This window comes from Pyxicephalus adspersus, chromosome 8, assembly GCF_032062135.1.
Source record: "Pyxicephalus adspersus chromosome 8, UCB_Pads_2.0, whole genome shotgun sequence".
Lineage (NCBI taxonomy): Eukaryota > Metazoa > Chordata > Amphibia > Anura > Pyxicephalidae > Pyxicephalus > Pyxicephalus adspersus.
The window spans coordinates 48,261,471-48,287,475 of record NC_092865.1 but is presented as its reverse complement, the minus strand read 5'-3'; the positions used below and the strand labels follow the sequence as shown (position 1 = coordinate 48,287,475).

The following is a 26,005-nucleotide window of genomic DNA, read 5'->3' as shown; positions in this document are numbered from 1 at the left end:
GTAAGGTTTACTTACTTTCTGGGTTCCATATTTTCTTACTACCTGTGTGGTCACTAGAACTATACTGCACTCCTATAAAAAATGTTTAACTCAGTACCACAAATGTATAGTTTTTAGAAACCACATATATGCAGTATTCTAAATTGAAGGCGTCTGACCCATCTTCAAAATTGAGCTGTAATCAATGGCCAATCATATGGTTTTGGATGGGTAGAAACAAAAAAAGATTGGATAGGGGAACTCATGTACATTATTCAGTTGTGAGCTGACGTCAGATCATATAAAGTCAGTATTTTCCAAAGTTAGCTAAAAAGATTGTTTATAACTTGGTAAGTAAGATGAATGCAGTTTCTACGCACCTCTTGCAATTTCCAGACATTGCATGGACAGCATCCAGTAATAGTAGGAAGCGTCATTAAACCGGCTTTCCACTACGGCATTATGGGTAAGCTGCTCCAGCACCTGAACTGCTTTATCCTGGCGACCGGCTTTGTGGAAAGCTACAGTACAAAAAAAGGAGAGAAATTTTCAAAACCTATTTTAAAATACACTGCACACATTACAATGCATATATATGATATATAACAAACAGAATATTTATTTACCCTTCTGAGCTTCTTCAAAGCGGTCATGCTCTGCCAGCCACTGGGCATAAGGGACATAAACCTCATCCTTGTATTCAGGGTATTTCTCTACCAAGGTGAAAGCCTGAGAACAGAAGATACACATACAGCAATAAGGCCTCAGATGAGCACACAATCACTGCATAGGGACAATTTGAGAGAAAAAAATAGTGTAATTGAAGTGTTGCTCATTGCAACCATCAATTTTTTGTTTTTATTTAAACCAACAAAATGACAAAAGGAATGCACCCGGGACAAATGCAGGCAAGTTTAAATTTGCTAGCTTTTACAAACAGGATGCTCTGAAATACACATACTTTGGCCATTTTTCTCTTTACAGTTTCATCAGTGAAGCTGGGTAATCCAGCAAATCTGGAATGGATTTCCTAAATGTAATTTGCTATTTGTTAGCAAAAGTTTTCAATCCTGGATGCAATGCATTCCAGGTTTCATCAATCACCCAGTTTCACTGATGAAAGTGTATCCTCTCCAGTCCATAGCTTTGTGTAAGCCATCACACTACTGACTCATAGCCTACACAAAGGTTTGGTTTTACTCCCTGCATCTGAAATAAATGAGGAGGGAGCAGCGGGGTATATAGGTGTCCTACTTGGATTAGAATGCCTTATGAACACAGCAGTGATCACTCACTTCATCCCAGTGTTGTGTCTCCACATGTAGAAGGACCAAGGACTTCAGATCCCCAATCTTCATGTATGTCTCTGCCGCGTAACCATGGTGCTGCAGCTTTTTAAAATAGTAAGCACACTTTGACAGCGGTTCTCGCTCTGCTTTGTCCAGCTTCCGTGCTATGTCAATCAACCTGCACAGTAAAAATAAAATGTTCATGTCTTTATGTCAAATATTTGCAGGAATGGCGTGAAGTACGCTGCAGATAGAAATCAGAAAATGGCTAAGGCCATTGACTGCTGCACATCATATTTTGTAGCCCACCCAAAACTGACATCCCTAGTTTTTCTTTATGCTGGAAAGTTGAAGTGTATGTAAATCCTTCAAATAAACTGAAATAAATACACCAATAAACCTGTAGCATTAGATGTGTTCAATAATTCCAGCAAGTTTGTAACTTATAGTAGGGGACTGAAAACACAGTGGGCCTGATTCATTAAATCTCTTCAAGGTCAGAGGGGATACACTTTTATCAGTGAAGCTGGGTGATCCAGCAAACCTGGAATGGAGTTCTTAAAATCATTTGCTAGCAAATGTTTTGAATCATGGACCAGATCCATTCCAGGTTTGCTGGATCACCTAGCTGCAATGATGCTTTTATAAATCAGGCCCAGTACCTCTGCTGCTATGAAATCACAAAGTTTCATCAACTCAACACAAAGTTTCATCCTTTGTGAAATACAGACTATCTCCCCCTCATTCATAGAGATGAGAGAAGAAAGTGATCTCTAGTCCTATCAGCCAGGAATGGTAAGCTGCAATTGATTACATTTTTGTGATTGGGTTCAGGTTCATGTGTACTTTTTAAAGCCTCCCCTTATCCTACATTCATTTTAAATTCAAGTTTTAATTCACCAATGTGTGAAATAACATTTAAATCTCTTCTTTGTAGTTAGTAAACAAATACAATTTAAGATAAACTGGATGAAAATGTCTTGCAATAGAAACTAGCTGGAAGACCGTAGATCCATTTTTTGGAGGAGCAACTAAGCCAACCAAAATAAAAAGATTTATTTCAGGAACAAGTGTAAGGATAAAACTGCACTGGAATTTCCCACAATGCTCCAGTGCAGGACCCTCTTTGTTGAGAAGGTTAATCAGAGCATAGACCTAGGGGCTCCTTTCCCTTTCGTTGCTACCAGGAAACACGCCATCATTCAGCTCCCCATGTGTTTTTATTACCCTTAAAACTCACCTATAAATCTTTGGAGATAGTTTTATGAGCCGAGAAAAGACATACAAACTACATTGCTGCCAATAAAGTGAGACAGCGGTGTAACTAAATATAGGATCCCCCTGTAATAAAAAGGGACATTTAAAAAGAATGCACGGTCATTCTAAAGTTTCTTTATTAATGTTTTTTAAATATACATATGAGAGTGATTAGTAAGAATGTAAATATTTTTATAGAAATGTTAAAGTGACCCTGTTACTCAAAGAAATAAAACTAAGGAGAAGAGATAAAGCCTGGAAGAGATAAATGCTTCCATCCAGCATCCAATGTGTTTAAACTTGGCTCTCATAGAGTTGCTTTGCAATATTTGTGCATATCTGATCAAGAGAGCCCTGCAGTGCTTTTTTTCAGCGGTTTCTCCCTTTACCCCTAAATCACTATTGTGTTCTGTAGTGACATCAGAGATGGTGAGAGAAACCACAATAGCCAGTGGGAGTACACAAGACAAAAATAAAAAGTTTTATCACACCTCCCAATAAAGAGCTGAGGATTCACCTTCTCATGCAGACCTTTATTTTTGAGTAAAGGAGCAGGATACTAGAAAGTAGTTTTTGTAAAGATTAAAGTTATTTATGCACACGGTGGCAGCCACATATGATTTTTAAACATGCACACTTGACTTTCTACACAATGGATGTGCCTTAACATCTTGTAAAGAAGTCCAGTGTTCTCCCCAGCCCTTTTAGCTGGGTGGATCACCCGACACTTTTCAGGCCCCATCTGGCTGTTTTTGGGTTGGTACTGAGAAGTTGGGTCACCATACAGGGGCTGCCACCCACCTACAATTTCTTCCCACTCAGCTTCTGTGTTGAACACTGAAGTAATATAGCCTGTCTGACTCGGATTAACTTTATATGTGGCTTATCCCCAGTGGATATTTAGTAGGGTTGCTGACTGTACTAGATAAAAAGAAATGGTAGGGGAGCCTGGGAAGCCCCATGAAGCTGACCAAATGACCTATGCAATGTGATGTAATCACAATAGATTGTTGAAATGACAGCATTGGAGTACTGATGACTTTCTGCTTTATTACTTGGATCCTGAGCAATGTTATGTGTTGCAATTATTTCAAGCATCCTACTGATTACATTGGTTTATTATTGCAAAGGAAGTGCCGTTTGGTACACAAGACTGGATAACAAAACAGGTAATGCAAGTTTACACTATGATTTAAAAAAGTTCTATCTGCTGGAAGAATTTTATCCTTGTGCTTGAGGAACAACCTCAGAAAAAGGCAAAATGTACAAATTAATGCAACTGAATGTTGGAGAGGTTTGAATGGTGTGAAGTGAAATGCCCCACTTACCTTTCTGACCTGGTAGAAAAATACCCCCAGGCATTCTCTTTATTCCTCCAATGACCTACTGATGACTTGCTCACTCATAACCTCATCTTCTGTCTTTTAAACCCCCACTACTTACCCACCATTCCATTTCCCCCCTCCTATTGTGTGATACTTCCCCCACCTCATATATTGTAAGCTCTTTGGAGCAGGGTCCTCTCCTCCTCCTGTGTTACTGTTTGTATCTGTCTGTCATTTGCAACCCCTATTTATGTTCAGAGATTGTAATATGTTGGCGCTATATAAATCCTGTTTAATAATAAGACCATGTATGGATTTATGTTAATCCCCCAAGCAGTAATCCCAAGTGTGACTGGGAGTGGATTTACCATGCAAAAAGCCGTAATCCCGAGTCACACTCGGGGTTGCTTAAAACATGAAAAAAACCCACTTACCTTGTTCCGTTGTCCTGCTGGTCCCTGCAGCTCCTCCAGACACGTCTTCTTTCTTCAATCGTCTCCCAGCGTGTGCAGAGACGATCTCCGGGGTTTCCCGGTGATGTTGGTGCAGGCGGGAGGAGTGGCGGGAAATTCAAATAATTTTGTATTGGATTCAATACAAAATAGCTGTATTGAGTCCAATACAAAGAAAATGTTATATAATTTAGTTTATTATTAAATTTAATAAATATTGGACATATTTCGGTGAGTTATGCCTAAGAATTATAGGCCTACAATGTAAAATGAATTTCCATGCAAAAAATTTTAACACTTTTTGCGCTAAAATACAAACAGAATTAGGACGCTAAGGGGGTTAAGGTCCCATCTAGATAAACATGTATTTCCAATCTGATTTAGACTTAATTCCACCTGGATTCCATAACAAGATGTGGCCATTAGTGTGTGGCACAGCATGCTGGGACATTCAAGTCCCTTAGCAGCAGAATGGCCACAGCTGTTGATGAGATATGTTAGATAAAATACAGGAAGGTCTGGAATATTTTATGAAGAGGTGTGAACCTTTGAGACCAGGAAGCAGAATGTGTCATACAGGGGAAGATCTTTCATCCTGGAAGTGGAAAAGATGATCCTGGAGAAGCAAACACAGGAAACTGCAGCCTTGTTTTTGCGCTGAATGACCACAAATAGCCGACTTCCTGCTTACCATGATTCTTAACGATTTTCCAGGTATGCAGTTAGCAAAACAAAAGGCTAAACATAACTGCAGGACATCACCAGGGGCTGGACCTTACATTTTCTACATGTTTGGTAAAACAAATTGTCTTCCTATATATAAAATCTCTCTAAGGACTTTTGTGCACACCACATTTCCGATACAATTGTTAAACAGGGTTGGACAGATACAGAGGCAGGAAACAGGCCCAGCTGAAAGTCATTTATGGGCCTCCGTAACTTAAGATGCTGCCATCATGCCCAGCCGTCAGGTGCTGTTAGTGGGATGTCCTGCCACACTTCATGGTCTTGCTGCACAGACAATCATTGGGGAGGTGACATTGTGCTGTTAGCCTCTGGAGCTCCAATACTATTATTTCCTTTATGACGTTATCCTGAAGAAACTGGTCAAGTGGGGCCAATAACATTTACACCTGTTACTCTGCGCATGGGGTTATAGGGACTCACAAGTCAAACAAAAGGGAAACCTATGGTCTGTTCTCAGCAAGTACACATTTTTTATATCCTCACAACATTTTATGTGTTTGCTCTTTTATATATATGAAAAGAGGGGCAGCTAAATTAAAATGTAGCTTTATCTTTGACACAGTCACTTTGCTCATTAAAAGGGAGAGTGTCTATGTAGTCCTACCTATTTATATTTTGTGGCCCTGATTAGCTGATACACTGGGGTAGCTCTATTGCCAGGGTACTTTTTATCTTTACCTCCGCATACAGAACGGCTTTCTTTTACTGTAAGTGCCATGAACATATGCATAAGAATTCCACAGGAGCTGCTTCTAGCAAACTGCAGGTATTTGTTTCTGAAGATGTGCAACATAAAATTTTCAGAACGTTTAAGAACTTATATCTATCCGGGACTTTTTTTAGCCCCATGTAGCTCCATCATGTAAGTATAAATGTAAGAAGTGAACTCACATCTCTATCCAGCCGTGGTCCCCACTCAGTTCAATGGCCTTCATGTGCTCTCCAGCAGACAAGTACATTTCGGCTGCTGCTTTTGGCTCTCGGATGTTTCGGGCCCAGTCTGCCTGTTTGGTGATCAGATTCTTGGTCTCTTTTGGGTCTCCTGATGCCAGGAACTCCTGGGGAAGAAACAAGTAAATGACTATTGGATACAGCATTACATGTCTTCACTATGTGGCTAAAAGATTGTGGACAATCCAGCATTTTATGAATAGTACCTTGGCATACTCAAACATGCGCAGGTCTGTGTACATATCCAGTGCTCGGGACTCTTGCCCACCCTTCTTGTACAGCTTGGCTGCCTCATGGAACTTGCCCTGATATGCATAAACATCTGCCAGAAACAGGTCGTTGTTGGCATCTCCACGCTTTTTGCGTTCCTAAAAGACAAAAAGAATTTATATGAAGTATTTGCCAACTTCACTAGATTACTTTGCCATCACATGGACCAATTATGAGTATTAAAGAGTTATTGAGATATGAGTTATTAAACAGGATTATTTAGTGCCAACATATTACCCGGCGCTGTACATTAAATAGGGGTAGCAAATGACAGACAGATATAGACAGTGACACAGGAGGAGGAGAGGGCCATGCCCAAAACAGCTTACAATCTATGAGGTGGGGGAAGTATCACACATTAGGAGGGGAGATATGGAATGGTAGGAGGTAGTGAGGGTTTTAGCAGACAGAAGAAGACAAGTAGGTGAGCTTAAAAAGATTTTAGAGGCTCTTTTAAATGAGCAGAAAGTAGGAGCAAGCCGAATAGGACAAGGAAAAGCATTCCAGAGAGTCTGGGCAGCTCTAGAAAAGTCTCAGAGCTGTGCGTATGATGAGGTTATGAGCGAGGAAGTCATTAGTAGGTCATTGGAGGAGAGAAGAAAGCGGCTGGGGGAGTATTTTTTTATTAGGTCATAAATGTAACTGGGACAATAACTGTGGAGAGGTTTGATGGCAAAGCACAGGAGCTTTTAACCAAGGTGAAATGAAAGCCAATGAAGAGAACTACAAAGAGGTTCAGTGGGAAGGCTGTGTATGGAGTAGGTAGGTGGGAAGAATGGATAAGTCTGGCTGCAGCATTTATATTAGATTGTGGAGGAGAGAGTCGGGTTAGTGGAATACCAGAGAGGAGGAGGTTACAGTAGTTCAGATGAATGATAAGAGCGTGTACAAAGAGTTTGGTTGTCTCTGGGGACAAGTAGGGGTGGATTTTGGAGATGTTGCACAGGTGAAAGTGACAGGACCTGGAAATGTTCTAAATATGACTGGTATTTAACAGGGCAGAATCAAAGGTGACACCAAGACAACATGCCTAAGGGGAGGCACGAATGATAGTGTTGTTAACAGTTAGAAATATGTCAGAGGGAGATTTGGAATTAGAAGGGGAAAGATGATAAGTTCTGTTTTGAGTTATCATTTTTAAAAGTATATGAAAAATCAAAAAACTACAAGAACAAACTTTAACTGCAGGCAATTTAGGTGCACAATCACATTACTAATGACTTAATTCACCCAAGTACTAGGTCCTCCAGCATATCATAATACAGGGCAGTCACTTTTACTGCAAGCTTGATTTTACCTTTTAACTGACATGTGGTAGCTCAATTTAAAGATCTTTTTGTCTAAATGTATGAAAAATGTAATGACTTTTAAAGACCTTCAATGTAATTTTATTTATTTGCCTTGCGTTGTCCCTACCTAAGCTAACATCTGTCCCTAAGCTAACATCTGACCTTCATTTAGCACAATGCTATGACTGTGGTGACTGTAGGCGTATAGAAACTGCAGGTGTATCCGAGCATACATCCAGGTTCTGTGTCTCCAGAGGACAGACAAAATGAAAAGGACATTGTGATGTCAGGTGCAGTGTGAGTCGGGTGCTGACAGGAGCCAGAAAAGATTTAATAAATGTCTTGGCAACCAAGCCTATAAATCTTGCGGTTTCCTAACTATACTGATGGTTCTTTCTGCTTCAGTTATTAAATCCTCCCCTGGCTTGTGGAGAGCAGAAGGTAGAACAAAATGAACAACACATATGAACTAATTTATTTAGCACTGACAGCTATCTGCTGTGTTTACAGAAAACATTCAGTCACTTACATCATCACTCACATCATTAGAAGCTGGCACACCTGTTGCCCAATGCCGTTCATGGATCCGGCCAGACCAATGAAGAATGACCACTGTACAAGTCAATAGAAAAGAAGCTGGCTGCCGCATGTTTGCCCCCCCCCCCCCCCTATAGAACAGAATGATGATGTGCCTACAGCGCTCGATTGTCCCATCTGTCACTCTTTTGTTACTGGAAATGATCATGAAAGATCGTTTAAAGCAACAAAAATCGCACATTTGTACGCAGCCCTGACCTGCCAACATTAATAATATTCATGTTATTATGTATTTATATAGTGCTGACAAATTACACAGCATTTTACAAAGTCCATAGTCATGTCCATAGTCATAGTCATCTCCATAGTCACAGTCATGTCACTAACTGTCTGCTAAAGCCAACATTGGGGAAAGCTAAAAAAACCTACCAATATGTTTTTAAGATATGGGAGGAAACCTACGCAAACATGGGGAGAACATGTGAACTCCATGCAGATAGTGCCCTGGCCAAGATGTCCTCGCTGCAAGATGAGAGTGTTAACCACCATGACACATTTGTTTACATGCATACAGATACAAGAATACACAAGCTCCAAGCAGAAAGTGTCATGTGTGAACTGAACATAAGACCTAAGTGCTGCATAGAAGTGCCAAAAGAGGTCAAAAACATACGACTTTCAGTTCAAAGTCACAGCACTGAAATGAAAAAAATAAAGTTAAAAAAAAAAAAAAAGACAATATTAGTAAAGAAAAAAAATCATTTCACTAGCTTAGTAACTTTGGGAAAATTTGGAAAGAAAAGATATGCAGTAGCTTTATAGACAAGCACATTGTCAGAAAATGCTCTGTATGAAAATACAGCTGATGATCTTTTAAATTACACCTCCCACATTGCCCCTGATTCATCAAGCAAAATCGGATTATCGGTCGCGCATTCGTATTAGCGATCCGGAATCGAATCCGCGATCGCGGGTCGCGCGTATTATCGCGCTTCCAGCGATCGCGGATTTCAATGATGAATCAGGGGCATTATCTGACCGCTGGTTCTGCTATATCCATCAGTGACACCTATAGGGGGCTTCATATATTACACAGCACTTTGGTTGTGCCACCGAGGAAGCATAGGAAAAAAAACAAGAAAATCTTCTGTTTTGCAGAAGCTGTGCTCAATTAAAATAGTATACACGGCTCTGTACAGTATTTTGTCACAGTGTAAATAATAGTAATTAAAGAACAAACCAGACAGTGTTTTTGAGTACTTATGAGACTAGACAATTTCTAGGAAGAGTGTACTGATCTTGTAAGCAAACCACTCACATTACTGTGCAAAAAAAGAGTGTCACGTAATTAGGCAGTATTATGGAGTGGGGAATCAAGACTGAAGACAAACTGAATGTTGAAAGGATGGCAGAGACCTTTCCCCCAGTTTAATGTATATCAGGTGAGGGGAGTTAGAGGAGAGTAGGACAGTCCACCAACATTACAGAGCATTCGCCGCTTTTTCCATTTTTTTAGGTACTGCTGGAATTAGGTTATATCTGCCACTCAATTGAAAGAAACCGAAAAGTAAAAAAATTTTATTGTATACCAAACTGCTAAGTAAAACCAGCTGATCTTTAGGCTTCATTATTATTAAAATAAACAGTATTTATAGCCAACTTATTACAAAGAGCTGTACATTAAATAGGGGTTGCAAATGACAGACAGACACAGATATTGACACAGGATGAGGAGAGGATCCTGCCCTAAAGAACTTACAATCTACGTTCACGTTAGGAGGCATTTACCAATCCTGGTTGCCTACTTGCAGCGCTAGGTCCCTGGGAGTAGTAATTGGCAGTAACCGCCTGGCTTTTTCAGGTATCTGCATATTCAGGTAGCTGCAAGAGCCACTAGCTAGCAATTTTTTTTACTTTTAATTGGAACAGCTTGAAAAAACAGCAGAAGCTTAAAAAATGACAAGTGGTTCCAATTCAATCTACAGAGGTGGCCATACTTTAGGTGAAGACTTCACTATAAAAACTGAAGCCTGCCAGGAAAAACCTGAGTGAATTTCATTATGAATCTCGGTGCGGAAATCAAACACTTTTCATTTTAGAGGAAATATAAATTTATAAACACAGATGATGTCACTAAGACAAACTGCCAGAAAAACAGGCCAAGGAAGGAAAAGGAAGAAATGTGCAGTGCAATTATGGGCCTCTCCCATTCCCGAGCACTGATGCCGCCATGACCCCGCCATAATAAGGGTATGTCAACATTATTGTGTAGACACAATAGAAGGGACCCGGGACAGTGAACTTTGCACCACTGAGCTGCTTTCACCAATTATTTTACTAATCAAAAGACAACAAACCCTTAAACTTATTTAAATGTGGATCACACAGCCCATGCAAAACTTAGTCCAACCAGTATATCGATTTATATCTCTACATAGATGAAGTGTCTTTATAAATAGATATTTTTAGGGTTGTCACTCTTCTGTGTCTCCTGTAGCGCTCAGTGGTTCCTCACGCCAACCCTTCACTTCCATCAGTGAAGCTGGGTGATCCAGCAAAACTGGAATGGATCTGCTCCAGGATTCAAAACATTTGCAAGCAAATGATTTTAAGAAAACCATTCCAGGTTTGCTGGATCACCCAGCTTCACTGATGAAAGAATATTCTCTCTTACCTTGGAAAGCTTTCATAAATCAGGCCCTTTTTAACTAACTGACACAGTAGTAATGTGGATCTTGTAGAGGTTGCAAGGAACATTGTAAAGGACAAGGGATGATAATGAATTACCTTTCCTTTTCCTGGTAGAGAAGCACAGTATTATCAGGATTCGAATGTGGTTCTCTGCTCAGATAAATGTGTGGGGTTACTGAATAAGGCCTTGTATACAACAGCAGATATCTTTGGAATTTTGCGTATCAGTCATTGATTACTCCCGAGTCTCCCTGTACATTCACACATAAATGTACAATCTTCTGTGATTCCAATTATTTTTCTCATATAGAAACAATGAGAATTCCAGTTGGATGCATTCAGTGTGTGTATACGAAAAACATACCAGTACCCATTTAGAAGAATAGTATTGGTGAATGCAAAGTGTGTGTGTGTGTGTGGTAGAACACACATTGCTGGTTACCTCAATGCTGTTGATGAGTTCCAGGTAGCGAAGATCTCGTACACGAATGAAGGCCTGCCATAAGGAAAGAAGTAGATTACACAAGAAAAAATAGAATATTGTAGCACAGCTCGAAATAACACCCAAAACAAAAAAAAATGATAAATGGAGCAAGGCCTTTTAACAGTTACTAAGAAAGTATAAACCCTATCCATTTTCTTTGATACATTTTACATGTACTATGGGATTAATAGTATTGGTAGTATTGGTCTGTAATATGAGGGACAAAAATCAGTGACTACAATGCAGTCCATCAGTGGAAGGAAATAAAAAAAGTGCAAAGGGCGCTCAGAGAGTAGAAGGCAATCTTTTACCTATCTGGCTGCCTAACTAAGTATGTTGTCACCATGCTTGCTTAAGGTTAATACCTCAAAAGATAAAAACAGTTGACTAAAATTTTTAAAAGGAGATTAGTAATGATGGCCAATAAATATTTTTTTTTATAGGAATTTGTTTAGGTCTGGTAAAATATATACATAAAGCAATCTTGCCATTTTGTTGTTCCTTTCTATGCATCATTAGGTTAGAAATAAAATGCACTAACATGGGATGGCTGTTGGTGTCAGCAGTTTTACACTCCAGCACCAGACAGGATGACCCAGTGAATGACAGGAAGTGTTACGACCCTCCACTGGGAAATGGACAGTAAACAGACAGATCACACCAAGGCAAGCAGCACAGCATCCCATGAAAACAGGAAACACATTGTCACCTTTTTAGCAGTCTCAAAATCCAATCCTTCTAACGCCTCCATCGCCAGCTCCTTCCAGTCCTGGTCAGTGACCCCAAGGCAGGCGATCTGGTAGGCTTCTCGGAACATCTTTCTCTCCAGGTACTGATACATTGGAGCAGACTGTGAGGAGGAAGAAAGGTCATGAGAAAACAATGGGATTAATAGTACTGGTCTGTAATGTGAGGAACAAATATCAGTGACTTCAATGCAGTCCATCAGTGGTAATAAAAAGACAGTATTGAAAACATGGCCCCTCCCGATAGTTTATACCCCTATGCCTGTAAATAAAACACTCCATTATTTAATGAGCTAATCCAGACTGGTAAAATTATTGAATTACTAAAGCTGTCCAGGAAATGCTGATAAAGCCATATGGTCACTCAGATACTTACATATCAACTTCAAATATACCATTGCAACCAGATTCAGCAAGCTTTTAGTTTTTACAGGGTGGGGGTGCAGAATCTTTTCATCTTATCCAACGATATCTTTTCAAACACTTCTGTAATACCCCTCCCAGTCTTTTTATAGAAAAAAAAATGATATACTTACCTGATGCAGTCAGGCGTGAGTTGTGCGGGCATACATTGTACTACACTGTGAGCCCAGTCTGAGAAATGAGGTGCCCACTGGGGGGAATTTTAAAGGACAGAATGGGCTCACAGAAGACTGATGTAATGACATGCTACACCAATAGAGGAGGTGGGAAACAGAGCTGGAGTGTGAAGAGGGTAAAGGACAACTTATTTTATTTTTTAACTTAGGGCACAGAAGTAAAAAAAAAAAAAAGAACCTCAGGAGTTCCACTTTGATGTGTATGTCTATGTTGTTACACATATTCCTGTAATCTAATCAAAGAAAAGAGCCAGGAGGGCACTTTTTATCCAAGTTACTATAAAGTCTACAATGCCCTGCAAAAACACATGCAATGTATAGACTTGGCAGTAGAGAGTCTTTAACTTACCTGTGGCACATCTACAGAAGACATGGAGTAGACGTGCAGGCAGAAGATCTTGGATCCATTGTAGCCTACAACGAAACCCTGCATTTTCTGCTGGTGAACAGGGAAGTTGCTAGCTTTGATATTAAGGTATCCTCCTCCTGAGAAGCAAAGCATGTCCTCACATTGTGTATTCCAAGCTACACTGTTGGCATTGGGTTCCTGAAATGAAAATGGTGGCATGATATTGTTATTTTTTTTAGAACATAAGCTATGGGGAGGGGGGGGGTTAGCTTCTGTATAATGCAATAGAAGTGGGTTTGCAGAGAAGGCACTCCTGGAACACAACTGGAAGACAGTGTGTTGTTCAAGGTCAGTAACTCTGGCAACAGAAATCACAAAGATGGACCTTCATGGTAGGATCACAAAAAAGAGTTGTGGAATTTAAAAAAATGACACTAATATGTTGAAGCTTTTGTAGGAAAAGGTAAAGATTTTGTAGTACAGTTCCTAAAGCACCAGAATATGAGTGTAAAATTGTCTTTCACTGCACGACTACGAGAGTGCCATGCATCCATGTAATCTGTAGATAAATGTGTGTAAGAATGTAAGCTGTGCGTTTGCAATGAACAGGTATGCTTACATTAAAGAGGTGAAAGCTTTAAAGATCATTTGTCACTCAGTGATCACGGCTATTTAACCATGATCATCTTACAAGCCAGTGCCAAGTAAATCCTGCCATGACATAATATTCTCCCTTCCCCTGCACCTCACTCTCAGGGCTCAGAGAAAGATCTGCTATTCAAAGCCAGACCTGAACAAAACAATACCAGTTGCACACAAAGTGTCCTTTCTAACCTGGAACAAGAGATCCTTCGTTGTGATGTCATACACAAGACATGTGTTATTTTCGTCCACCACAGCAAGCTTGTTACGGCTAGCACTCATGTCCAGGCACCGTACAGATGTAGTCTGTTTGAGAAGGGTGATGGAAAAGAGGTTGTCCACAAAAATTTTCAGGATCTGATAAACAAAAAATTAAATTGTACATAAAATTAAAACCGGAAATGGGATAGAGTAAATTAAGGTTGTGTTCTACTTCGGCAACATGGTTGATATATAGTAGATTGTGTAGGGTATACAGTTGTCCAGGGTAACCCTAAACATTTCCACATTTGACCTGATAATAGAGATGAAGCTGACTAGGGGGTTATATATGAGAAAAATTAAAGCATATATAAACTTGTGCTATGGAAACAGAGGTGAAAAGCCTGCTTGTTAAATATATGGTGCCTGGCTAACCCATATTTCTTTTAAACAGCCTACAGAAAACAAAAAAGCCACACTGCGCCACCAAGTGCTCATCTAGGTAACTGCACCACACGCTAAAAATCGAATATATAAAATATATATAGATATATAACAATACAAACAATTTTAATGAATTTCATGAACCATACATAAAAATAAAGTTTAATATGAATTATAAAAAAAGGAAAACAAAAGGATTCAGCATCAATTTTAGAATTCAGCAAATCAGTACTAAATAACAAAAAATGAACACAGGGAGATGCCTGATCTTTTAAAATAATTATTTTCTGGCTGTCCCTTCAGTGACCCCAAAAGTATTAAAACTAATGGATCAGTGTGTTGACCAGTCATTAAGCATTTTTAGAATCAAAGCTCAGAGATTGCCAGCTCACTGTTGTTATTACAAGTGAATATATTATTAACACTGGGGAACAATTTTGAACACATTTTTTGTTGACTTCAATTTTTAAGCTTAATTACACTAAAGTAGGTATGCTGATTCTAAAAGTGCAGTTAGTTTTCTTCTATCACGTCAGGTTTTTTCCCTACGACCTATGTTAATGCGATTACTGTAGTGTTGATTTTTATAGGCTATTCATTTACACGCAGGACAGTGTGGTCAGAGGTTGTGAATACGTAGTGAATAAGCAAAATGTTTCCACTTACACACGTATTTCCTTTCAGATCATGTCTGGCTCTGCTGTTTCTCATCGTAAGTGCCTAAACAACCCCGATTCATTTTGTTATCTCTGTGGCAGTTTCACCTTTCCCAAAGGGCGAACATCAGCATTTGTAGAGAAAGCCTATTTGGCATATTTCAAAGTTAAACTTGGGGATCAAGATAAGTCTTGGGATCCTCATAAGGTGCGGAAACAGTGTGTTGAGGGTTTATGGATGTGGACAAAGGGAACACGTGATAAGATGCCATTTGGTATACCTATGGTTTGGCGAGAGCCAGGAGATCATTTCAGTGACTTATTTTTTTATAGTGAAAACTTCAGGATATAACAAGAAAAATAAACGTAAGAGTATCCTAGTCTACCATCGGCTATACGCCCGGTGGTTCATTCAGATGAAATCCCAGTGCCGGTTTTCATTACACTACCCTCTCTTGAAGAACATGATTATAGTAATGAACTAGGTGACAACAATGACGAAGAGTTTGAAATTAAAGAGGACTCTGTTCATAAGGGATTTGATCAGCAGGAGTTGAGTAATTTGGCACGTCATTTGGGACTATCGAAAAAGGCTTCAGAACTCCTAGCATCAAGACTGCATGAGAAAAAAAAAATTACTTGAAAAAGGAACCAAGGTATCGTACTTTCGAACCAGAGAAATTGCATTTCTGCAGTACTTTAGAACCAACAGAGGCTCTGTGTATTGCCATAACATACCTGGTTTAAAGAAGGAATTACGAATTCCAATCTATAACTCAATTGAATAGCGCCTATTCATTGATAGCTCAAAGCGGAGCTTAAAGTGTGTTCTCCTTCACAATGGCAATATATTTGGCTCAGTCCCAATTGGCCATTCAGTTTCTCTTTGTGAAGTATATGCAGACATAAAGAGAGAGCTTGAGTTATTGCAATATCACCAACACAATTGGGTCATCTGTGTTGACCTTAAAATGGTATGCTTCCTTCTTGGTCACCAACGCAGATACACCAATTATCTCTGTTATCTGTGCATGTGGGACAGAAGAGCTCATGAGAGACATTGGGTCGAAAGGAAATGGCCTCCAAGATCTGCCCTAAAACCAGGTGATCCAAACATTCTACATGAGCCACTTGTTGATAGAAAGAATATTATATTCCCGCCTCTGCAGTTCGTTAAAGCTTTGTCAACTGAAGAAGACTGTTTCAAGTACCTAATTTTGGCATTTCCTATCCTGTTATTTTAAAAAATAAAGGCTGGGGTGTTTGATTGTCCACACATTCGGCAGCTCATCAAAGATGAACAATTCATCAGGACAATGTCAGAAGTTGAAAATAATGCTTGGTTATAATTCAAAGCCATTGTCAAGAACTTTCTTGGAAACACACAAATAATTTCACAGAAATTGTCCAGAAACTGTTGGAGAGCTACAAAATGCTTGGTTGCAATATGAACATCAAGGTGCATTTTCTGCGTAGCCATCTTTCTAACTTTCCGGAAAACCTTGGTGCAATCAGTGATGAGCAAGGTGAACAATTCCACCAAGATTTGAAGGTCATGGAAGGAAGGTATCAGGGAAGATGGGATGTACATATGATGGCTGACTAGTGTTGGAGCATCCGGCGGGATTGACCTAACAGTGAACACTCCAGGAAAAGCATAGATTTTTACCGCTTACCCGATTAATTTTCAAATGTTTTACTGTAAAAAAAATGTCAGAGTAACAATAAATCCTTTGTATGAACAAAAGAAATTTAAATAAACAGTACATTCAAGTTATTATTTCATTATTTTTTATTTGTATGTAAAATTTGTATGTTTTTTGACAAAAATGGAGGGTACCCTGTATCGTAAAAACTGGATGTGATAGCAAAAAAAATGAGTCATTTCTGGATTGACCACCCAAAAATTAGTAATAAAAAATAAGTGTAAGATCTAACTCATCGAAAAATGTGTTCCCCAGTGTAATATATATATTCAAAATGCTATAAAAAGTCTGGATTTCTGATATAATTTAAAATTATTATTTATTTTTTACTTTGTAATTTTCATTTTACTGTTAAATCATTGGCAATTTTATTTATCATGGTTGTGGTATAAGGTATTACCTGTCCATTCTTCAGACCCACTAGAAGGCCTTCTCTGCCAGGAGGGCCCCCAATAACCTTGATGTAGCGGATAAGCGACTCCATCATCCATTCTCGTTCTTTGACACCTTTAAAGGACAAACACTGCAGCCGCTTCTCCTGTGATGGGGGGAAAATATCACAGTAGCTAGACCTAATAGCTAGACATAGAATCCCTAGCAAAACTGTGGCAATTGAACATTCAGTGACCCGATGCATTTCGCCACTAAGGGCTTCATCACTTGGAGTTGGAGAGTCAAGGGTAAGATGTTGAGTTGCTGGTTGTGTTGGTATAATGTAAAATTCAAGAAGAATGTACAATGAGAGTGACACTGCCGTTTGTGTTGATAAAAAGGTCATGAAAAAAAGAAGAGTGAATAATGGGATGTGCTGAATGACAGTGACACCACCATCTAAGGATGGAAGATGGAGGCTTTCAATGAGTAGCAGACACACTGTGCGGGATGAGCAACGTAGGCCCCCTCCATCTTCCATCATTAGATGGTGGTGTCACTGTCATTTTGCACATCCCATTGTTCCCTCTTCTTTTTTTTTCTTGACCTTTATATCATATGTAATGTGTTTTTTCAATACATTGCCGCATAACAAATACCCCGGCTTTCCTCTATGTTTCATTAACTTCTAAAGGCAAAGAGGACTAGTGATTGGTCTTAACAAAATGAAGTCTCTGCAGGGTGAAGGAGCCACTGTCATAATGATGGAATACTACACAGATCTGGAAACAAATACACCAAGATTCAATTAAAATCATTCAATCATGAACCAATCCCTACATTTTTGCCTCACTACAAAATCCACTGAACCTTAATAACCAGAAAATCCTCTTCTGCACTACTCTAGTATGTATTAGTGACAACAGATAATAGTTGCTAATAGTTATGATCTACAACAGAGGCTGGGTTGAGGTAGATTGGGGATCCTCACCTGGCACAGGATGACATGCTGTGAACACACTACCAGGAGGTTGCATTCAAACTTCTTAATGATCTTCTCCTTCACACGATAATGCATGTCAGCGGCATCCTCAGAGTACAACTCGTAGATAAGGATTTTCTCTGGCATCTGAATGGCCAGTCTGTTCCTATAGATTGCAATCTTCTTCACCAGCTCACGACACTTAATTCTCACTGAAACCCGGATGAAAAGTTAATTATAAAAATTTTATATACTCAGAATTATGGCCAACTTTCTGGTCTGACAGTATCCAGAATATTATTACAGCAGAATACTAAAGCCAATGTGCTGCTATTTTGAATTTTAACTTCTCTGATTCTATGTAACTTACTATTAAAGTCGTTTTAAATAAAACATGTCGAATCTGCTGAGGGTTAAGCTTCAAGTCTGGCTTGCTGTCTTGAGGTGTAGGCTCCATTTCTGATTTGGAGGCCATTGATCCTCTCTCCAGCCCTATGTGACAATGCTGTGTACCTGAACAGCTAAGCACCACCCATGTCATATGGGAGGAAAGTAAATAGATTAGATGTTCTTCTATACACGCAAATACCGACTATAGTTTTTTGTTTATAGCAGAGAAACAATCTAGCAGTGGTCAAAGAAAGATATATACTGGTGGTAAGAGTGGCAATGAAGCCAAACTGTCCCATTGCACTGTATAGGCAAAAACAGATGTGCTTATGGAGGGGTTAACTGAAGGTAAAGTTCCACTGTATAACAACGTCTTACCACAAATTATTCACAGTACACTATGGGGGACCTAAACCTGGGGGCGTACTGTATGAAAATGCCCTTCAGGCCATCCTGAATACCCTCTTCCGTCATAACTAATAATGCAAAGAGAACCCTAACATAGGCAGAAGTGGCTTTCTCAATGTGCTTTGTGGTCTAAAATAATTTGAAACTTGTAGGGATCATGGGCTTACAAGATACAGAGAGAAAGAACTGTTTGACAGTCACTGGGATTTGCTGGCATGCTATTTGACAGCTTGTACCTTCAAGCCACCTACTTTGGTAAATGTAGCTATACAACTCAAACTAAATCATGTGTCTTACCTTTCTGTTCAGTGATCAGGTGCTGCACTATAACATCAGTCATACAGTCCCTGAAGGCATATCGGTCCTTATAAAGGCCATGCACTGTGCTGAAGATGAGTTGGTAAAAGGCAAGGGTCCCATCCTGACACCCAATCACCTGGAGGACAACACACACACGTAAGGGTCACTGGGAAGCATTTGGGTAAATGTATGTTAGAGTCTAAAATATTTATGTTGGTAGAAACAAGTATTTTCAATTTATTTAGTCAGTCAGTCTTACCACATAATTGGAGTCAGGTTTGACTTTACAGGTCCACACCCAGGAATTCTGCTCCCCAATAGTCCCCAGTCGCACCCCATCTTTGGTAAACAGAGAAACCTGCTTGTCAGATCCGCTTAGAATGATATATTCTCCTTTGGAAAAGTAGCTGACACAGCAGGGATCAAACCCCAGAGCTCTGTCCTTCCCAATCTGCAAAAAGAAAAAATGTATATAAATGCAACCACATTTTACACTGACATTCCCATCATCTGTATCTGTAACCACACACAGTGTAAACATTTTCAATACATGCAGTCATTTTATTTCTAGGAAATCTGATACGCATGACTTTAAATTTTCTTTTATATAAATGAAAGTTAATATTCTCATATCTGTTAAATCGCTTCCACTGAAAGACAACTCATTGGCTGCAATCAGAAATTACAAAGGCGGTAAGATGAAAACATTCCCCATATGCATTGTAATACCCATTGTAAGACAATGAAAACAGGATATCCTATATGTGTATTGGGCTATAACCTAAAAGACTCCGCTACTGACTAATAGGGATTAGGAATAAAAAAAACTTTTCCAGCCTTACCTGCTTTCCACTGAGCTGATAGAAAGAAAGCTTCTGGCCCCAGTCTGCCACAGCCAAGATGTCATTGTGCTCATCCCTGATATAAAAAAAAGGTACAGAACATAAACGGATTACAAATGGTTAGGAAAAATATAACTTAATAACAATCTTGGTTAGTTGTCAGCTCAACTTTTGGTCAATCTGTTTTCGTCTCCTATACACATTATGGGCATATAACCTGATCAATACTTGTGTTACGTCTTTCCTTCTCTGAGCTATGCTGTAAAAGTACTGCAAGTTAAGATGTCATAATGTACAGATATGACTGGGAAGACTTACTTAAAAGGGTTCCAACATATGGACCACACAGGGGACAGAGATCCCCCAGGACGTTCAATCTTCACCTTCTCCTCTCCATTCTTGTTCCTGATGCTCACAACACCATTAAACATGCCCAGCGCAAGATATTGGCCATCATTTGTCCAGCTGTTAACAAAAAGTTATGCAGAGTTTTGGGAAGCTGTTCATTGACGAGTAAAATAACAAAAACAGTATCACTGAGAAAGTTCACACAAGGCTCTACACATGAGCACTGTAACCAAAAGTAGTACGTGAATGTTTTACTGATCAGCACCATTGACAAAGTTCTGTTTGCTTTGCATGGCAATTTAGCATTAAAGCAATATGTCAGTCTAAGGATTAACCTCCTGGGCGGTTAATTTCTGTCCAGATTTATATGTCTAAAAGCGGTACCTTGTCTTTTATGAAATTGTATTTTATATTGTAGGCCTGTAATTCTTAGGCATTACTCACCAAAATATGTTCAATATTTAATAAATGTAATAATAAACTTTAAAAATCTGTAAAACAAGAGTATATAAATAAATCAAAAATACTGAAACCTGTAATATAACTGTACAGTATCATATATAATATGATTACTTTGTATTGGATTCAACATTTATTTTGAAACAAAAATATAAAAAAATAATTTGAAATTCCCGCCTCGTCCCGCCTCCCGGGGAACGTTAGCGTACTCGCCAGGGGAAGAGGACGCCGCCCGAGGATGGGATCCGACTGACAGGACACTGGAGGACACCAATGGGACCATGTAAGTCTTTAGTTTTTTTTAGCTACCCCAGGTGTGGCTTGGGGTTACCGCTTTCAGCAGGTTTTTTTTTACCCCCGAGTTACCACTCAGGGGGTTAAGAAAGTGATCAGTGTTTCTTAGGCACCTTTCCCGGCCCAGTTGTAAAACCAGTTTATATGGAATTAGGACCCTGTCCATGTTGACAAAACAACCAATCAGAAACTCCTTTACAAGTATTAAGGAAGTAAAAGGGAGATTCTGATTAGTTTCATCTACAAAAAGTATGAACAGGAAACCAAACTTGTGAGATCTTTTTCCCTCAAAAACTAAAGCTCTGCAGGTTGACAAAGCTTACTGCAGCATACACAGTATAGTTTTGCTGATTTTATCCCCCTTGGACCCCAACACCAGTGAAATGTAATCTTGCTGAGATACCAACACAAATCTGGAGCAAAGAAAAAAAGACTTACCTGCAGCAGGTAATTTTACTGTTCACTTTGTGTTTAGACACAGATTTTTGTTCGGGAGACCACAGGCCTGACAGATAAAAGAAAACAACATGAAGAGACAGCTGCTTTTTTAAAACCACATGAGGTTAAAAACAATGCACTCACCAAAGTCACTAGAGGAGCAGGAGGCCAGCTGGTGGGTGACAGGATTGTAGGAGACACATTGAATGGAGTCGTTGTGCCTAATAATTGAAAAAGAGTTATACATTTAACACCAACCTCTGCGTCCTAAACTGTGAAAAAGTTTCATTTGTGTAAAAAAAAAAAAAAAGCATTAAAAATCATTAAAGACATAATTTTTTTATTTGCCACAACAAAGGTGTCCTTATAAAACTGAGAGCCAACACCATATAAATGCTCCATATAGAGAACTCTCTTCCCAACTATTCACTTTAAAAGCATTACAAAGAACAAAAGGTGCTCAGCAGCTGGAGGAAAAGAAGTTTAATCTTCGGACAAGGAAGGGATTCTTCACTGTAAGGTATGTGAAAATGTGGAATCGGCTCATCAATCAGGAAGAAGTTTTAGCAAGTTCTATTGATTGCTTTTCTAGAAGCACAGAATATAACTGGAGATTAAAGTTTTACTTAAAGTAAACATAACAACGACTGTTAATCCAGGGAATATCTGATTGCCCCACAGGATCAGGAAGGATTTTTTTTCTCCTGTTCAAGTAAATTGAACCAGGGTTTATAAGGATTTTTTTTTTGCCTTCCTCGGAATCAATTATGTCCATAGGGTTTTATCTGGTATATGTTTATTTCCCTAGTGGTTGAGCTTGATGGACTTATGTTTTTTTCAAACTGACTTGCTATATAATATATGTCCTTGAGTTTTATTTTATATATGCAATATCAACCCATTTGGCAGCACTTATTTTTTAAGGATGTCTTTGTAGTGTTAAATCACTTTTTGTCTAGATTGACCTCTTAGGTTAAGGAATTCTCTTCCTTACATGAACCACAAGAATAGCTGTGGTAGGTATAGATATGGTAAGGTACCATTTGGCAGCTTTAGGACAATTATCTTTCCAGCAAATCATAGACCTATAGGAATTTGGAGTCCAGTACTTCAGTTCCTTAGCACTGAAAACTACCAATTCTAGGGACAGTGTTACCCCTTTTAGTGTAACTGACTATATTCTTTGTTTTTAGTTAGCACTCTGAAATATTTGTCACATGATCAATCTTGATTTGTAGTATTAAGCTGAAAGGTTGTTTTTGGTTGCTACAGGTTAGTGTACATCACCGATATTTGCACTCCTATATTAAAGAAAGATAGCAAAGCAAGCTCCATATATCCTTGCAAGTTAAGAGCACTCACGTATATTTCAAAATGCCTTCAAGTTTGGAGGTCCATATAATGACGCTTTTATCAGCAGATCCAGAAGCAAACCTTTTACCTAGAATCACATAGAGGGTGAAAAGAAATCATATATATTGTTCTATTCCCTGATGTCACTAACTGACATCATAAGAGTTATACATAATTTATTGTGATCTCATCAGCAAACATTACCAATATAAATATGCAAAAAGGTTTGGTCACATGATCTGTGCTCATTTATAGGGGCTAACCTGTTCAGTTAGAGCCATCCAATCAGCTGCCACAACAGTCTGACTATATCAGTCCTTAAAAAGCAGATCTTAACCTGAAAAAAAAACAAAAAAAAAAAAAAAACTAAAACTCACCTTTACTTCCATAGATCCCTCGATTCGGTCATGCGCCATCCTGTAATCCTCATTCATCCCGGAGGAAGAGCTAGGTGCCACCATCTTCATCCTTGTTCTTTCTTCCTCTGGCTACGTCACCTGATCTCACACTGCACAGGCATGAGATCAGGTGATGTAACCTGCTGTAAATAGGAAGAGAGAGCCAATCTTGGTGTGCATGTGTAAGATTAGCATTTGTTTTCCCATTGTAAGAAAAAGCCCCTTCTGTCCATGCCAAATCAGCCAGAAGCTTTCTGGGATGCATGATGTGGGTACCCAAGAGGCTCTGTGATCTCCTTCTGTCTTTACTGTTGTGGAGGTAAAAATAGAAAGGGTGGCGCTTCTCTAATAAATAAATAAAAAAATATATTTTTCACTTTTCATAAATGGGTTGTGTACCATTTTATGTAAAATAAAAATTTTGGTGACATATTGGCTCACTTAGATCACTTAGCCAATAACCTGGTCATGTGACAAGGTGCTGGCCTTTGCCCGATTCCTGTTATTAAATCAAATGGAAAACTTGTAAGCTTTTTTTTTGTCAATTATTCTCTCTTATTAAGTCATAGTTACCTAACAGGCTATGCCCCGAACATAAACAGACAATAGCATACCGGTGGGCAGCAGTGAAAAAGTAGAATTCCCCTTAAAATGTATCAATATGCTCAACATAGTGGCTAAATGTACAGGGGACATGTACCAAATGTGTAAAAAAAAAAAAAAAGAATTATAAACTGATATGAATTGTTATGATATGAATTGTATCAATATTTACCATCTTTGGCATACGCCACACAATACACCATATCCTTATGGCCCTTCAATGGATGAAGTAAGGTTCCATCTGATGTGTCATAGACCTGAAAATACAAGAAAAAAAATTTAAATTTACCTTCAGATCCATCCAATGTTTTCGGAATTTTATAAATGATCTGTTGTTAGAGGCGAATACACCAAAATCCAAAACTTGTTATACATACACAGAGCAAATAAAAAAAAAAAATCAAACTTTCACTTCCAGTTTTTGTTCAAATAATAGGCCGTAGAAGACATGGATGTTGGTTGTGGTCAGGCAGTGATTTTTATTACTGCCTTCTGAAAATTTTAAATTGTACATTGCAAATGTTTTATTATTGTCAAAACGATATGAATATTTTGAAATCATTGACACCTACCAGGACTTTATTTCCTGCAGCCACAATCAGCTGAGTCCCATCAGGCTTGAATGCCAAATCATAAATACTGCAGAGACAAAGATAAATGATTAATGTAGCAGCAATTATTATTTTTAAACATGGAAAAGGGAATTTATTACAAAAAGAATCTGAAGACAAAATCATGAAAAAAAATCTTTGAATGAATATTTGTATCAATTAAAAGACATTGTTGACAGAATATTACTTTATAAAGTTTTAAATTAAAGCCGCCCATGTTGGTTATTATAAATACTTCTGAAGTCATTAACTTTATCCTGGCACAAAGAGGCCCCTAACGAGCTGCTATGAATGCCATGCACATCGGGAACTGACTACCTAAATGCTATGTCCAGTGGCACCCCTAACTTCTGGCTGCTATGTACACGGGAGCCCCTAAATCTCAATGACTACACATACTGGGAGCTCCCCTGATTCCTATGCAAACTAGGGACCACCAGCTCCTGATTTCTACAGACACCAGGGACCCTCAAGCTCCCAATTATTATGGACTTTATGGGGACACTCCGGCTCCTGATTTTCTTCACACAACTGGGTCCCTCCGACTCCTGACTTCTACATACACCCGGGACCCTCCGGCTCCCGATTACACACACATCATGGACACTCCGGCTCCTGACTTCTACACACACGGGGGACCCTCCGGCTCCCGACTTCTACACACACGGGGACCCTCCGGCTCCCGACTTCTACACACACGGGGACCCTCCGGCTCCCGACTTCTACACACACGGGGACCCTCCGGCTCCCGTCTTCTAAATACACCGGGGACACTCCGGCTCCTGATTTCTACACACACCGGGGTCCCTCAGGCTCCTAACTACTACACACACCGTGGCCCCTCCAGGTCCTGACTTCTACACACACCGGGGACCCTCCAGGTCCTGACTTCTACACACACCAGGGACCCTCCAGGGCCTGACTTCTACACATACCGGGGACCCTCTGGCTCCTGACTTCTACACACACCGGGGACCCTCAGGCTCCCGATTGTTACACAAGCCTAAGCCCTCTGACTGCTATGCACACTGGGGCCCCCAACTCTTGATTGCTACCCATGCAGGAAGACACCTAACTGCTGAATGCCATGTGCGCAGGGGCCACGACGCCTGATTTTTTTGAATGCTGGGACCCCCAACTCTTGATTGCTACACACGCAGGGGCCCAGTGACTCCTAATTGCTACGCATGCAGGGGCCCCCTGACTCCTGATTGTTATAAATGTTGGGGCCACAATTCCAGCATGCTATGCACAGTGTGCCCCCACTACCTGGTTACTATAACAACCTGGTCCCCAGATTGTGGTTGCCATGCACACAGGGGTTCCCAGCACCTGATTGCTATGCATATCTGGGCCCCCATTATCTGGTTGCTATGCACATTGAGGCCCCAAACGCTTGGTTGCTATGTGAATTCTGCAGGTTTCCTCACCATTGTTCCACCTTGTCCCTATCATGGACTTTATCCACCCAGGTGGGGACGGCCCTCATGACTCCGGTATTACACTGTCCTCAGCCGGCGGTACTCAGTTCCCCCGTGTCACCACAACAAACCGGAGCTCATTAGCATCTCAAACCCCGCCCCCTAACGATGA

At 39.6% G+C, this 26,005-nt stretch overlaps 1 protein-coding gene across 1 annotated transcript in view; it reads right to left on the bottom strand.

Moving 5' to 3' along the window:
* Positions 1 to 25,998, bottom strand: part of IFT122 (intraflagellar transport 122) — a 42,815-nt gene extending 16,817 nt beyond the window's left edge. Inside the window, exons 1-21 of the mRNA XM_072420494.1 lie at positions 25,843 to 25,998; positions 24,374 to 24,440; positions 23,974 to 24,058; positions 22,810 to 22,888; positions 21,592 to 21,668; positions 21,448 to 21,514; positions 20,227 to 20,373; positions 19,909 to 19,984; positions 19,326 to 19,517; positions 19,064 to 19,202; positions 17,978 to 18,180; positions 17,015 to 17,152; positions 13,800 to 13,964; positions 12,966 to 13,163; positions 11,981 to 12,121; positions 11,230 to 11,283; positions 6,207 to 6,368; positions 5,941 to 6,107; positions 1,275 to 1,446; positions 606 to 708; positions 360 to 500 (exon numbers count right to left, since the gene is read on the bottom strand). Coding sequence (XP_072276595.1) covers positions 360 to 500; positions 606 to 708; positions 1,275 to 1,446; positions 5,941 to 6,107; positions 6,207 to 6,368; positions 11,230 to 11,283; positions 11,981 to 12,121; positions 12,966 to 13,163; positions 13,800 to 13,964; positions 17,015 to 17,152; positions 17,978 to 18,180; positions 19,064 to 19,202; positions 19,326 to 19,517; positions 19,909 to 19,984; positions 20,227 to 20,373; positions 21,448 to 21,514; positions 21,592 to 21,668; positions 22,810 to 22,888; positions 23,974 to 24,058; positions 24,374 to 24,440; positions 25,843 to 25,901 — 2,632 coding nt within the window. The 5' untranslated portion in view covers positions 25,902 to 25,998. The remainder of the gene's footprint in view (positions 1 to 359; positions 501 to 605; positions 709 to 1,274; positions 1,447 to 5,940; positions 6,108 to 6,206; positions 6,369 to 11,229; positions 11,284 to 11,980; positions 12,122 to 12,965; positions 13,164 to 13,799; positions 13,965 to 17,014; positions 17,153 to 17,977; positions 18,181 to 19,063; positions 19,203 to 19,325; positions 19,518 to 19,908; positions 19,985 to 20,226; positions 20,374 to 21,447; positions 21,515 to 21,591; positions 21,669 to 22,809; positions 22,889 to 23,973; positions 24,059 to 24,373; positions 24,441 to 25,842) is intronic.
* Between the last annotated feature and the right edge of the window lie 7 nt (positions 25,999 to 26,005).